This window comes from Anomalospiza imberbis, chromosome 7 (genome assembly GCF_031753505.1).
Source record: "Anomalospiza imberbis isolate Cuckoo-Finch-1a 21T00152 chromosome 7, ASM3175350v1, whole genome shotgun sequence".
NCBI classification, from domain to species: domain Eukaryota; kingdom Metazoa; phylum Chordata; class Aves; order Passeriformes; family Viduidae; genus Anomalospiza; species Anomalospiza imberbis.
In genome coordinates, this window is record NC_089687.1 from 25,835,494 (window position 1) to 25,848,753 (window position 13,260).

The 13,260-nt window shown below is 46.3% G+C and overlaps 1 protein-coding gene across 7 annotated transcripts in view; it reads left to right on the plus strand.

Annotated features, from left to right (window-relative positions):
• Positions 1–13,260, plus strand: part of NRP2 (neuropilin 2) — an 89,318-nt gene that overhangs the window by 49,841 nt on the left and 26,217 nt on the right. For all 7 annotated transcript variants that reach the window (XM_068196109.1, XM_068196112.1, XM_068196110.1 and 4 more), the window contains exons 11-12: positions 1,730–1,846; positions 4,397–4,549. In XM_068196109.1, coding sequence (XP_068052210.1) covers positions 1,730–1,846; positions 4,397–4,549 — 270 coding nt within the window. The remainder of the gene's footprint in view (positions 1–1,729; positions 1,847–4,396; positions 4,550–13,260) is intronic.

Below are 13,260 nucleotides of genomic sequence, written 5' to 3' on the forward strand. Positions count from 1 at the left end.
TTTCTAATCAACAGCAAGCATCTTAATTACTGAGTTAAACAGGTAACAGCCGCTACTGGACTCACAGACTAAATGGCTACTAACTCAAAAATTGGGAAGCAGGCAGTCAGCAATTGGCTTCTTTCAAAGACCTGCCAAAATTTTTCCTCTGAAGAGTGGAGAATGATGAATGTTCACTAGCAGCTGGGTTTCTGTCCTTTGAAGTTCCAAACATCTGGTTTCAATTGCTCAGTGACTTTGCATTTTGATTAGCAGTTACCACCAGTTGAACAGACACTTGCAGGGCCAGGGAGGAGTGAGAAAGCAAGCAAGCAAGACCTCTCTTTTTCACTTTCCATTTCACACATGACGCTGTCCTGCCTGTTATTTTCATTATCTCTTGTAACCATCGTGTTGCAGCTCTACCATGGTAACTGATTTTTCAATATACATTTCTGCGGCTTGTCCAGGGCAGTGCAACACTGTTGATTTACATCCGCTCTGCATCTGTGTCCCATATGGGACTTGCTTTCAAGGTCTTTCCACATTGTCACACTTCAGCTATAAATCTTGATATACAGGAACAACAACCTAAAATTGTACCAGCTCTAAATAAGTTCCAGCTTTTGATATGTTGCTTTCACCTGCTGCTTTTTTTTTCTCTTTTTTTATGACATTTTTCTGTGCCTGGCTGCTTGCAATTTGTTTCTTGGTTGCGTTTGGAGTTTTATGGGGTTGTAACAAATTTGAACTTACAAATTAAAAGAATTTGAGGCTATTTTTCTAATTTATTGTGAACAAAAGACAGCCATTGGGAAAAAAAAAAAGTAAAAAAAACCCTGAGAGTTTATGTACAACATGTTTAATAACAGGAAAATAAAAGGGCATAAAGGAGCCTATGGAAAATATTCAATGTATTTAGCCATTTCCTCCTGCTTCTGGCTTTATTAAATGATATCCTGAAGGATGCCGACAAAGAAACGCAATCACACATAACTGAGTAAAGCTGTCTCTTTCTAAAAGTGGAAAGAATCAAGTCTGCTGTACTCCACTTAATGCACCCATAAAAGGAGAGTTTGCTGGAACCTAATGTCATTTACTATTGATCTTAATATCCTTCCCTTTCTTGCTTAAATTTCCCCTGACACCTGCTTGGAGGTTGTTACACATGGGCCATGTTAGAGAAAGGGAAATTGGACAGAGACCCTTTGAAAGTGTAGTCAGGAGCCTGGAGTGTGAAACCAGATGCTTTCTGCAGTGAGCCAGAGCTCACTAGGGGATCCTCTGGGTCCGTTTGCGGTTACATCATTTGTGGGTTTGAGTGACTTGTTTCATAAATTGGCACAATTGGTGGGAATGTTGTGTGTGTTTTTTCAACGTGTCATATGCCTTTATGAAAGAAAAAGATGTTCTGCCTGTGATCTCACTTATCCAGTAATGACAGCTGAGTGGATTTCCAACACCCGTGTAGATTACAGATTAAAAAATTAAGAGAAAAAGTAGTGTGTATGTCTAGAGAAGAGGCTTGTTCAGTGGGAATTCCAAATCCATAGAACTCCCATATGGAAAGACAGTTCACTTGAAGTTCAAACCATGCTGACATTTGTAGCATGTGGAAATCTCATGGCATACTTGTTCTATCTCTTCCTGCCATTATAAGAACATGAAGAAAAAGATTTTTGCCTTGTTTCTACTACCTGAGCTTTTTTTCTGTCTGTTGCAAACAGCTTCTCTACTCCATTTTTTTCAGATGTCAGGCCCACTGCAGAGACACTGGTGCCCACTTTAAAGAGTGAAGAGACCACCACTCCCTACCCAACTGATGCAGAAGCAACCGACTGTGGTGACAGCTGTGGAGAAGAGGAGGGTATGTATCAGAGCAGTACATCTTTATCTCAATAACTGATGGGTTAAGAGCTAGGAAAATACTCTTATCTTCCCATTAGTGCCAATACATGGGGCTGATTCCTGGAAAGCTTAGAGTAATATTATTAGTGATAGGCCAGGATTAAAAAAAAAACAACAAAACCAACCCATAAACAAGTCTGCCAAAATCTGATAAATTCTATCAAGGAAGGATGGAAGAGCAAGAGATAGCAACTAATTCGGTCCCTAGGGTACAAGAGATGAAGAGCTGGTCTCCCAGCTTCCTTACATGACCTGAAGAAACTCATTTAGTGCCCTGTTTGGAACCATCTCCATTCCAGACCACCTCTTGGCTGGAAATCATAAACTCAGAAGGTGATTCAGACTGCCTGGTATGTAGGGCTCCTTTTGCAGAAGTCACAACTGTGGAGGTAAATCACAACATGTATTGAAGACTAATGTCCTGAACACTTATCTGCTTAAGGATCATCTTCCCTAATATCAGCAGCTTAAAATTTAGGAGGGCAGTCTGGGCTCCTCGTGCGGGCAGTAGAGAGAGTGGAATACTAACTCCACTCAGGATTTCATCTACTCTGTCTTAGATGGCTGTCAGATGTGCATGAAATGGTTTGGTAACTGTAGCACTTGACTACTTCTTCTGAGATGGAAGAAGCTGAATGTTAGTTTAGACTCCATGCTGTGCTTGTTAAGGGCCAGTGCTGGGGGAGGGCTGATCTTCTCTGCCTCAAATCCCTACCTGTAAAAGCAGACATCATATTCTTCTGCTTCTTGCAAGGGAGATGTGAGCATCTAAAAGTTGTGAAATGTCCAGATGAAGAGGAGAGAGCTTGACAGAGCTGTGCAAGTTTAGTTGCACAGTGCAATGTTCAGGAAATGCATTCCCCTGGGTGCAACAGCAGAGCCTGGGCCTCAGCACTGGAGCATGTACACGAGGACTTCAGCAAGAATCTCACAAGGAAAAACTATCCTCTGAGATAGCTCCTAGGACTTCTGTCACTTCAGCTCTCAGTCCCAGATTTAAAAAATTAATGGGTTTTAAAATAAATAAATTTATAAAAGAAAATTAATTGGCTTTTTCATACCTCTCATGGGGATTCTGCTGTACTTTAGTTCTAGAAATGTAAGTTGCAGAAGTAGCTCAAAGGGTCTGATTCTCATTGCTTTGCCTTAGTGGTAAGCCTGTGTAACCCTGCAACCATTGAGACACTTGGGAAAGTGCTGAGAGGAAATTTAGGCCAGTAACAGTCTCTGCAAGAACACAATTCCTGGGTGCAATCCAGGGCAAGAGAGCAAGCAGAGTATGCCGTGGAGCGTGGAACCAGCCTCCCTGTCAGCTTCCCTCAGATTTAGCAACAATTTTCATTCTCATACTCCATAAAACAATGAGTGTGTTTCTCTGGACAATCAGATTTATGACAGCCAAACAGAAACAATGTTGTTCTCCAGGGTATGAGATTAGATTGAAATAAAAGGATCCATGATCTACATTGTTTTATTTTGGAGTGGGAGCATGTAAAAAAAGCCTGCTGCCCCTTGCAGTGAAGTTCTCCTGATGCCTATCGCTTGAGTCACTCACCTCCTTCTGGCTATCACTCACTTTGTGGGCACTGTGATTTAAAACTTCCTCTTTGCTCAGGAAAATCATGGCCTATAATTAGGCTCAGACATGCATGTCCACTGAGTTCTTGGTATGGATTCAGCCCATTTCTGCAGCCTCCATGCCATGTGACTGATTCCCTCAACCTAAGGAGCCAGCAGCTGCCTCACTGCCACATGCAGCCCCTGGCATGTGCCCGCCTGCCCACAGCCTGCAGAAGAGCTCTCCAGAGCTTTCAAAGCTGTTGTCACAGGGGAATTAACTCTGCTCCTGTTTCAAGATGGAAAGTTAAAGAACTCGCCCAACAACCACGTGGTGAGTCCATAGCAGATCTAGAAATAGAGGCTGGCTTCTTTAACTCAGAATCCAAAAGCTTGAGCTCACGGTGGCCCCACATTTTCCCTGGTAAAATTTCCACGAGAAGGTAGGAAGCAGTGAGTGACAGCTCTCCAGGATGACAGACAGCTCCCGTCTGGTGCAAGTGGCTTGGTCTGTCACTCAGGAGCTGGGTTTCTGGAGCACTTGAGATTCTCCTTTAGGAGCTAGGCAGGAACTTCTGAGCATGGGGCACTCAGGAAGGACTCTTCCCTGACATTTAAAAAGGCATTTAATATTGACCACTCTAGGGGAGGAAGAGAAGGTGCTGATTAGAGTCTGGAAGCATTTGGTTCTTGCTTTTATATTTGCTTAGTTTGGTGGATTAGCCACAGGATGTGGTGTGAACATTTTGATGATGCAGAACTTAAGGCTGATCCTTGGAGATGAGGAAATGTGAGATAGGTTAAAAGCATCAATGTGAGTGAGATTTCATGCTTTCTTCAGTTTTGATGGCTTGCCAGCTATTTTAGTTTTGGGTTGTTTTTTAATAGCAGCCCTTCTTGGGTAGGTCATTTTTTAATCTGAATTTATTTTGCTTCTATTTCTTTTTGTAAGATTTCCAACTCCCTGTGAACTTCAACTGCAACTTTGATCTTCCTGAAGACCTTTGTGGTTGGTCACATGACTTGGCAACTGGCTATACGTGGTCTTTTCAGCCCACAGGCACCTGGACTGGCAACTCTGAACTGAGCCCTGACACCGTGCCTGGTAAGAAGCTAATACCAAAGTAGGGATGAGAGAGCTGATGGGGCTTTCTCCATGTGAACAGCATGAATGATTATTGCACAGCTATCATGAGTTGTGAGGGCTGTGCAGAGCTGAACGTCTTTTATGGAAACTTTCAGATGCTTTACTGTATGGTTCATGACTTATTTATAGGACTGTGACCACTGGCACTGAATTATACTAACTGTCCTCTTGAGATAGCCTTGAATCAGACACTGGGCTTTGAATCCCATGGGACTGTGAAGGCTAGCCCAGGCTTTGTTCCACATCCCGATCCAAATGTCCTCTGTAGGATCCAGTGCTTTTCCCCCAGAATGCATTTCTTCCTTTCCCATATGCTACTCAGATTGCCTATAGTCCTCAGCTACTCTGCACTCTGGGCTTGCAGAGGCTGGGTTTCAGTCTCCTCCAAGTGAAGGATGAGCTAAGCCCTAAGAATGCTGGAAATGCCAGCTTCTTGCTGTTGACTTTTGCTCTTTTTCTCTTCGTGCTTTGGAAGCAGAAGATTTGCATGACTGTGACAGAGCCTAATTTATGGAGGACCTCACTGAGATGTGCTGGCATGGGTTGCAAGGGAGCCTGCCTCTGGCAATGCAGTTGATAGATCAAGTTCTTCAGCTTCACATCTTGGAACTCACGCCAGGACTAGTGTGCTTTCCTTATCCCTCATTGACTTCGTGGCATGGTTGGCACGAAGAACATTTGCCAATTTCCTTATAACAGTAGGCTGTGTCACCGTAGCACCGCTTCACTCTCAGTCATTGCTTGTGAAAGTCAAGGCTCCTGCAGGCAAGCTGGCTGATCTTACCTGTCCTGGGCTCTGCCCTGATGCCTGGTGATTCCAGTGTCTGTGTGTCCCGTGCCCAGGGAGCTGTGCATGATGTGGGCCCCTCCTCACCCTCCCCAGGGTAAGGTTGAGTCTCAGAATGCAAACATTCAGGAGAACCTGTTAGCCACCTGGCAGAGACGCTGGCCAGATTGGCAGTGCCGCCAGCCAGTTGGAAAGCCGTGCAGCCAACACCTGGTAGGCAGTGCTAAAGAGGAAAATATGTATGCCAGAAACATATGGGAAGAGGAGAATCTGCTACATCTCCACACACAAATCACCCCCACACAAATGCACACATCATTTCTCTCTTCAGCTCCTGAGGTGCTTAGCTTTTTTTCTAAGAGACACGGTAATGCTGTAAGTGCAGCCCATATGGACATCTGAAAAATTCTTTGGCGTGACACAGGGATACAGTGTCTGCTATGGAGAAAAATATTTTCATATTTCAAGTGTTTATCTCTTCAGCATTTGAGTGCTTCAGAAGATTAATATCGGGAGCTCAGAGGAGCCTCAGGCAACAGGAGAGAACACTTACAGCCAGCCCCAGACTTAATAACCCTCCCCATCTCATTCACTGTAATAATGTTTAATTAATATCAGTCTCCTGCAAGTAGGATAAAAATTACTTATTTTTATAACTCAGACTCAATTTTTCATTTCATTTCCTCTCCCCTGAGTCTCTCTACAATTAGTTGGCCATAGTTTCTTAGAAGATCCTGTTGTAGCCCAGGAGAGGCTGGAGCTGCCTCAGATAGCAGCATGCAGTCCTGATTTTTACCCTTCTTCTGCTCTTTCTCCTTTTTCTCAGTTATGAATTGCACTGTTTCACTGTTGGGGCTGGGGAATGTCGTCCTACTGAGTTCAGCAGTGGTCTGTTTTTGTGCCAGCATGGAGAGCTCTCCCTTAGGGTGCTGTGCAGAGTCAGGCACTGAAGCACTGAGGGGGTGCAGGCAGGAACTCCAGCACTGCCCTGCAAGTCATGGGCTGTGTGGGCAGGGGAGGAGGAGGAGGTGGTGGCTCCAGGGGGCTGGAGTGACTTAGCCATAGCGGTGGGGGAAGCCAGCAGCAAACACCAGCACAGGCTGAGGGATTAGCATTGGCACTGCCGCGGATCTGCCTCCTGGCTGGCTCAGGCGAGGGTGTGCCATCCTGGCATCTGTGGGCATCCGCTGCCTTGCCCTCACAGCACAGGGCTGCAGACGAGCTGGAGTTCAAAGGCATCACTGCTATGCCTCACTTTGGTCCTGCTCTTAGAAATTAAGAAGACATGACACAAAAAGAAGCAACTATTTGCTTTTTTCCTCCCCAAGGAGCTTTTAATGGCAACTGGAGAGACATGAAAAAGAGGCAATGCCAGCTCCTTGGTGTGGACAGAATCAAAGCATTGTTTGGTTCACACTCCTCCATTCTTCCCCTGCCCTTCCCTCGTGCTCCCTCCAGCACTTTGTTTCTAGTTAGAAAATTCACACTCAGACTCCAGGGAGCAAGGAATGAAAAGCTGTTGTTCAGGGTGGTCTTTGTTTGTAAATTCCCCACCCTGGGGTGAGCAGTTGGGTGAAGGAGAGCAGCTGTGCTTGGTTAGAGGCAGGGCAAAAGTTAAGGAGAACTCAAAGCTTCTGGAGCGAAATTTACTCTGATTTAAAGGTGCTGGCCCAGGCTAGAGGCCATGGCTGCTCCACAGTAGCAAGAAAGTGTGCTGTGCCTTTAAGAGCTATGTGGAATGTCTTTCTACTTCTTTTAAAAATGGCAAAACAAAAATTAAAATTAAAAAGGAAAAATAATAATGAAAGGAGGAGCCCTGGCTCGGTCTGCATAAGAGAGAGAGGAAAGGAAATGACCATGGTGAAATATCCTCTGTGAGTCACTTGATTAGAAAAGTCTGCTGAGAGACAGGCCTGAATTCCTCAGATATCTCCCAATTTCATTTTCTGCGCTGCATGCAATTCCTCCTTGTCTTTGGCACGGAGAACTTCTCAAGACTGACAAGACACCCACTGCTCTCATTCCACTATTTTTATTTCCAAGATACTCTTTCAGGCAGCTCTGCATTTCTTTTTTTAGCCCTGTGTTCCTTGGGCTCTTCACACCATGGATTAACTCCACGTCCTCTCCTGCAGGCTCCCGTTACATGTCTGGGGACCTCATTGGTGAAAACGGACCCAAAGTGCCCAGCTCAGCAGAAGCCCAGCATGGTTCCAACTGCTACCTGCCCTTTGCAAGCCTAAAAAATACCATTGGCTCCCTTTTCCATGCCCCCATAAGAGATTGTCAGGATTTTTCCCTCTATGGACTTTCAGATGCTTCCCATCTGTAGAAAGATTCCCCTTAGCTGCACCTAGCAAGCTTCACGGAGCAACAAGTTCAAGTTTCAATGAGATTTCATTCCCCCTCCTGCTGCACGCAATGGCAGCATGCCATTGGTGTCAAGATAAAGGTCTTAAGACCTGAAAATAAGTCTGGGTTAATAACTTAGGCACCTCAACTTTTCACTATCTTTGAATTTCACTGGGGTCTTGATCCTGAAGGGTCTAAAGATCCTGGGTTGTATTCTTAGCTGGTTAATGTGATTGTATTGCTCTCAGTGATGCTACATTAATAAGCCAGTACTGAAGAGCCGGAATCGCCATGTTTTGCCCATTTTTTCCCCTTCCCTTTTCTTGCAGTGTTTAAGTAAATACCTTGTGGTTCTAGAAGAGAACTGTGGGATCTGCAGCTTTACCATGTATTGCTTCTTCGGGTGAAACAGTGTCAGGATCAGAGCCCTGGCAGCATTGTGAACCCTGTGTTGTTCAGATGTTGGCAGCTGTACGTGTGCACAGAAAAGGAAGCACTTTTAACCTTGCAGCTCTCCTGACCACACAGCTCTTGGGCTGGGCTGCAAAAACCCACTGAGAGCTTCTCTTGTGGGCCACAGCCTTGCTGGCTTTGAGGGTCAGGAATGTTGCTCATTTAGGTTGTGGGCACTGCAGGGAAAGGTTTATTTGTTTCAAAGTGTTTTCAGCAGAGGAGTGTTTATAGTGCTCTGAAGTTTCGTAAGAGCTTATTTTTTAAGAGAAACAAATGTTAAGCTGTTTTTGAGCTGATGGGGACCCCTTACCAGTCCTGTGTTTTTCCCATTGGGACCTTTAAAAGGGAAAGTTTCATATTTTTCCTGCAATCCATGAGAACTGCTGCCTTGATTCTACTATGTCCAAACCAGCAGAAGGGTTTTCATGGTGTTAACAGGGCAGGGCTGAACTGAAGTGGCTCTGCTCTTACTCTCATGAGAGTCTCAGGGCTTGTGCCTTGGGGACACATTTTGACCTCAAGGGTCAATCCTGTGTCCTTTGAAGTAGAAAGGAGTTTTACATGTGGGGTGGTATGAAAGTCAAGCATTTCTGTGCAATGAGTGAGCAGCTGCACACTGTGGGAAGGAGACCATACATCCATCTCTGTCTCTCTTCGCTCCCCTCATGTGTGGTGCAGATTGCCTCTCAGCAAAGCTGTACGTGTCTCTCCTGACTCTCATTTGCACAGTGAGGACAGCAAATGCTAGGAAGTCCTTCGTGCCCTGGCTGCCCACAGCATGGCAGAGCTGGGACACCCCAGCACCCCGATCACAAGAGGTTTGTTGAGCGTCAGCTGCTGTGCGTGAGTTCCCTGGCTGCAGGCTAGGGCCAGGCTCTGGCTGTCCATGTGCCCATACTGTCTTTCATGAGAGAAGGAGGTATGGCCACGGTCTGTTCCAGCAAAGCTCCTGCTTGCTTGGGCTGGGCTGGAGGCAGAGGAGAAGAAAACATTTCTCTGGGGCTCACTGCTTGCCTCAGTCACTTTTTGGACCCAAACACCAGTGACATTCCCACTTAAAAAAGCAGGCTAGAATTCTCTCTACAAAGCAAGACACCGTCTCTCAAACCTTAGCGTGTGCACCACCCCATGGCTTCGCAGCAGTGAGTCCCAGAGCAGGGCTGGGGAGAACGAGTGCGTGCAGCCTGTGCAGTGCAGCACCAGCCTGCTCGTGTCTGCAGTTGTGCAGGCACAGGCGCTGGGCTGGTGGGGCTGTGCACACCTTTCATGTAGGGGCAGCCAGGGTGCCCGCCAGGCTGCCAAAGGAAAATTTTGGTGGCCGGCAGCTCAAAGTGTCGGGCTCTAATTGGCATTTGATTTGTCAGGGACACCATGCCCTCCCTGCACTCCCTGGAGGATGTAGTAGGACTCACAGTTGCACCGTGCTGTTGAGGGTGTGAGGCTTAATTGAGAGGATGTAATGGCGGGTCCATTAGAAAGGCTCCGGAGAGCAGGCTGAGAGCCTGGTTCTGGGTAAGTGTGGGATTTTATGCCTTTTGATGGGCTGATTTAGAGACTGAAATGGCAAGGACTTGGCAGGCTAATTAACACATAATCAAAATTGAGGGGATTTTCCAGTAGATGCAGTGATCTAGTTAATATAAATATTAGTTTTATGGAGGATTGACTTCCCATCCTAAATGAAAGTCTGTCATTGAGGAAAGGCCTGTCATGAAATTATAGTGGCAGCCTTTTGAGGTGAATTTGCATGATTTGCCAAAAAATTTTAAAATGTGATAACTATCTAATTTCAATCTGCATATTCATGCAGCTGCCATTCCCTTGCTACCAGACCACCCTGAGTCATGAGAGCATCTGAGCTGATCTGCTCCCCAGGAATGGCAAGAGCTGATGCAGCTTCCTCCTCACTAGCCCCAGAAGAACAGCAGGATCATGCCTCACTGCGATGTCCCCTTGGCCATGACACAGTGTGGTTAGGGTGGCATTTGGGGCTGTGCAAGTAGCAGACAGTGCCCACAGCAGTGTGGTCACCTCTGGGATTTGTCAGACAAGAGGTGGCTGCGACTGGGCTGCAATGCTGCCAGCTAAAGCACACTGTGCAACAAAGGAGAGTGCAGTGACCTTTGGAGGGACGTAAGTGAAGACAATTCACGTGGTTCCTCCACAGGAGCAGCAGCTCTAACTCAACAATATCCAGTGAGGGGAAAATGCAGAGGGAATCTGAAATCTCAATAATTGCTTGTGTACATGCTGCCCAACATGTTTTGCTGGAACACCTCCAGATGTGCTGCTGAGATCCGTGAGGGAAGGTGCTTTCCTCGAGAGACGGTGTGAGATGTGCAGGACCCAAGCACAAGGCTGGCTGACCTTGCAGAGGGGGCGGCTGCTGTGGCTTGTGCTTGCAGTCTGACCCAAATTGTGAGGCTTCATCCCCCATTGCCCCTAATGTCCTTTCAGATGGCTTCCTAGCAGGAGGGGGCAGGTGTGCCAAGAGAAAACCACGTTGCCCAGATGGTTGATTTGCAGAGCCCAGCTGGTGATTTATCCAGGACTCACTGCCATGCACACACGAGGGGCTCTGCCATCATCTGGCTGGGGTGGTTCCATGTTCACATTACTGGCTCCCTTACATCCAGATGATCCCATAAATCATCCATGAGATTTATTCCATACCATCAGTTGCAAAACAGACGTAAAATGCCTGAGTGGGCTTTCCTGCTTTTTTTGAGCTGGTGCTTTGAACTAGCAGTGCCAGTTCTGTGAAGGATGTAGCTATCATGTTAGGAACAGAGACTGCAAAGCAAAGTTCGGGGAAAGAGATTAAAATGCATTTCTGATCCTGGAAGAATTGATCAGCTCATCATTGCAAAGCTCCCTTCAAGTGTTTTAACAGTGGAAATCAGCCTTTCAGATGCTTTCTGTGCCAAAGGCTTCCATTTACTGTATCAAACAGAGTGACTACTGGAACCACCAGGCTTCCACATGCTGTTCCAACAATTAACTCCACAGTGCCCTTATTCAGTCAGTCTCAGCAAATTTGTAGGGCTTTTCCAAAGGTCCAACTAGCCATTAGAGTGATCCAGCCATTTCATCTTCAAATGACATAGAAAGTCATGCCTGCACTCGGCTTTCCACCCCAGAAACTGGTTCTGGTACCAGGAGCAAGAGTACACTGTGCCCAAACCCACTGCTATTTGCAGAGGAGCAGCTGGAGTCACCACCCAAGGACTGAGCCTCCTTGCAGCCCTTGGGACTGACAGTAGGTCCTGGAGAGCTCTGTGGGCCCCAGCACAGGAGATGGAGGGTTCCCAAGTCTCTGAAAGATCCTGTGTTGCTGAAGGGAGCATTAGTTTTGGCTGCACTTTAGGAGTTTCTTTGATTTCACTGTTTGATAGGAATGGGAACAAACAGAAGGTCAGTGTAAATCCTGGCAGGAAGGATGTAACTCAGAGGACACAGGCTCTTCTGCTGAAGTGGCAAGGCAGCCGCACTAGGTACCACTGGCTTCTGGGGTGTGGATAATGGGAGGTGTCCAGCTGCAAAATTAGAATAGTCAGTCCCCTCTAGTCAGCTGTGGGCTATGGGTAGATCCAAGGATGCCTCAAAGCTCTGCACTTAGTCAGGCTGCTTAGAAACTGACACCAAAGGTTGGTCCAGAACTTTGAGGATCTGGATTTGATCATTCTTGAACCTGGCTAGTGCTTTTATTTAAGATTTGCCTGTGAGACCATTTCAGCTGTGAGATAAGTGTATGACTGCAGTCTGATTTGCTCCCTTGTTTGTTGCTGCTGTTCTTTTCTTGTTGGTGCTTTTTTATTTGAAGAGGCTTGTAGTGAATTATAAAAAGAGGATTTTAATTCAGGAGACCTTGATGACTTATTATGCCTTATCACTCCTTAGGCATGGAGTACAGCTTGTTCTTTTTTTCAATTCCTCCACTTGTTTATCTCCCACATCTCCTCCTCCACTACTACCACTCTGAGGTAAATCACAAGAACACTCCTCCATTAGAAAACGGCATGGTACTTTTTCAAGTGATTCACTCAAGCAGGAGTGGGCAAACACACTTTCATCCTTTTTTTCTGCTACTGTTTGTTGGCATAAAGTGCCAAGTGTCCCAGGGACATTTCATAGGTGCTGGAAATTTTTGCTAAAGTGTTGCTGTTTCTTTATATGGCCAGTCGGGAACAGATTTGTCCTTCACATAGCAAAATCAGTGAAAGTTCATAGGAGTGGATATGCTTTTGAAGTACTTTGATCACACATGCTAGGAGAAGAATGATGGCAAATATTCCTGTTATCTTGTCCTAAATTTATTTTAGAAGGCTGTGTAGCTCACAGTGGTTGGTTTCTGCTCTCTGGCACTGACAATCTTGCAGCAGGGCAGCACTGTTGATAGATCTCCCTTGGCCTGTGATGTCACCTGACTGCTGAGCAGCAGTGATGTCAGCTGCTGTTTTCTGTTGGGACCTGTCTTTCAATGGATTCCAAGTTCAGGTCTCTCTGGTTTAAGATTTGGAGGTGTTTTGAGTGCACGGTGCAAACATTCTGAGTACAGATAGATGCTGCTCCTGCTACTGCTGTGGGCACTGAAGCCACAGAGGGAGCAGGGCAGGCAGGGCCAAGCTGCTGCTCAGAGCTTGGCCCATCAGGCACAGCAGGCTAAGATGTGGGGGAAGGAACTAACAAACCCTTCAGTGTAGTTCTGAGGCAGAGATAATCCTCTTGTGCCTGGGCTGGTGCATGCTGGCATGAAGCACCAGTAGTACTTGCCTACTGTGTAGCAAGAGCAAGTGTGCACATCCCTCTGTTAAGCAAAATGCAAAATCTAGCAGTATTTGTAGCTGGCCTGTCTGGGTCACCTTGCTCTGCAGCTGGAGCGACCCAAGGGACTCTGTCCTGACATTGGTCATGATGGAGGGACAGGTAAAGATCATTTCAGCTACACACTTGTCTTTCAGTCTCTGCTAAGGGACTTCAGACATCCAAGCCGCAAATGGGAAGCTCCTTGAGGAGGCTTTTCATCAGAGAGCACTGGAAACCACTGATTCCAGATAAAGTCAGGTGTGCCTGGGGA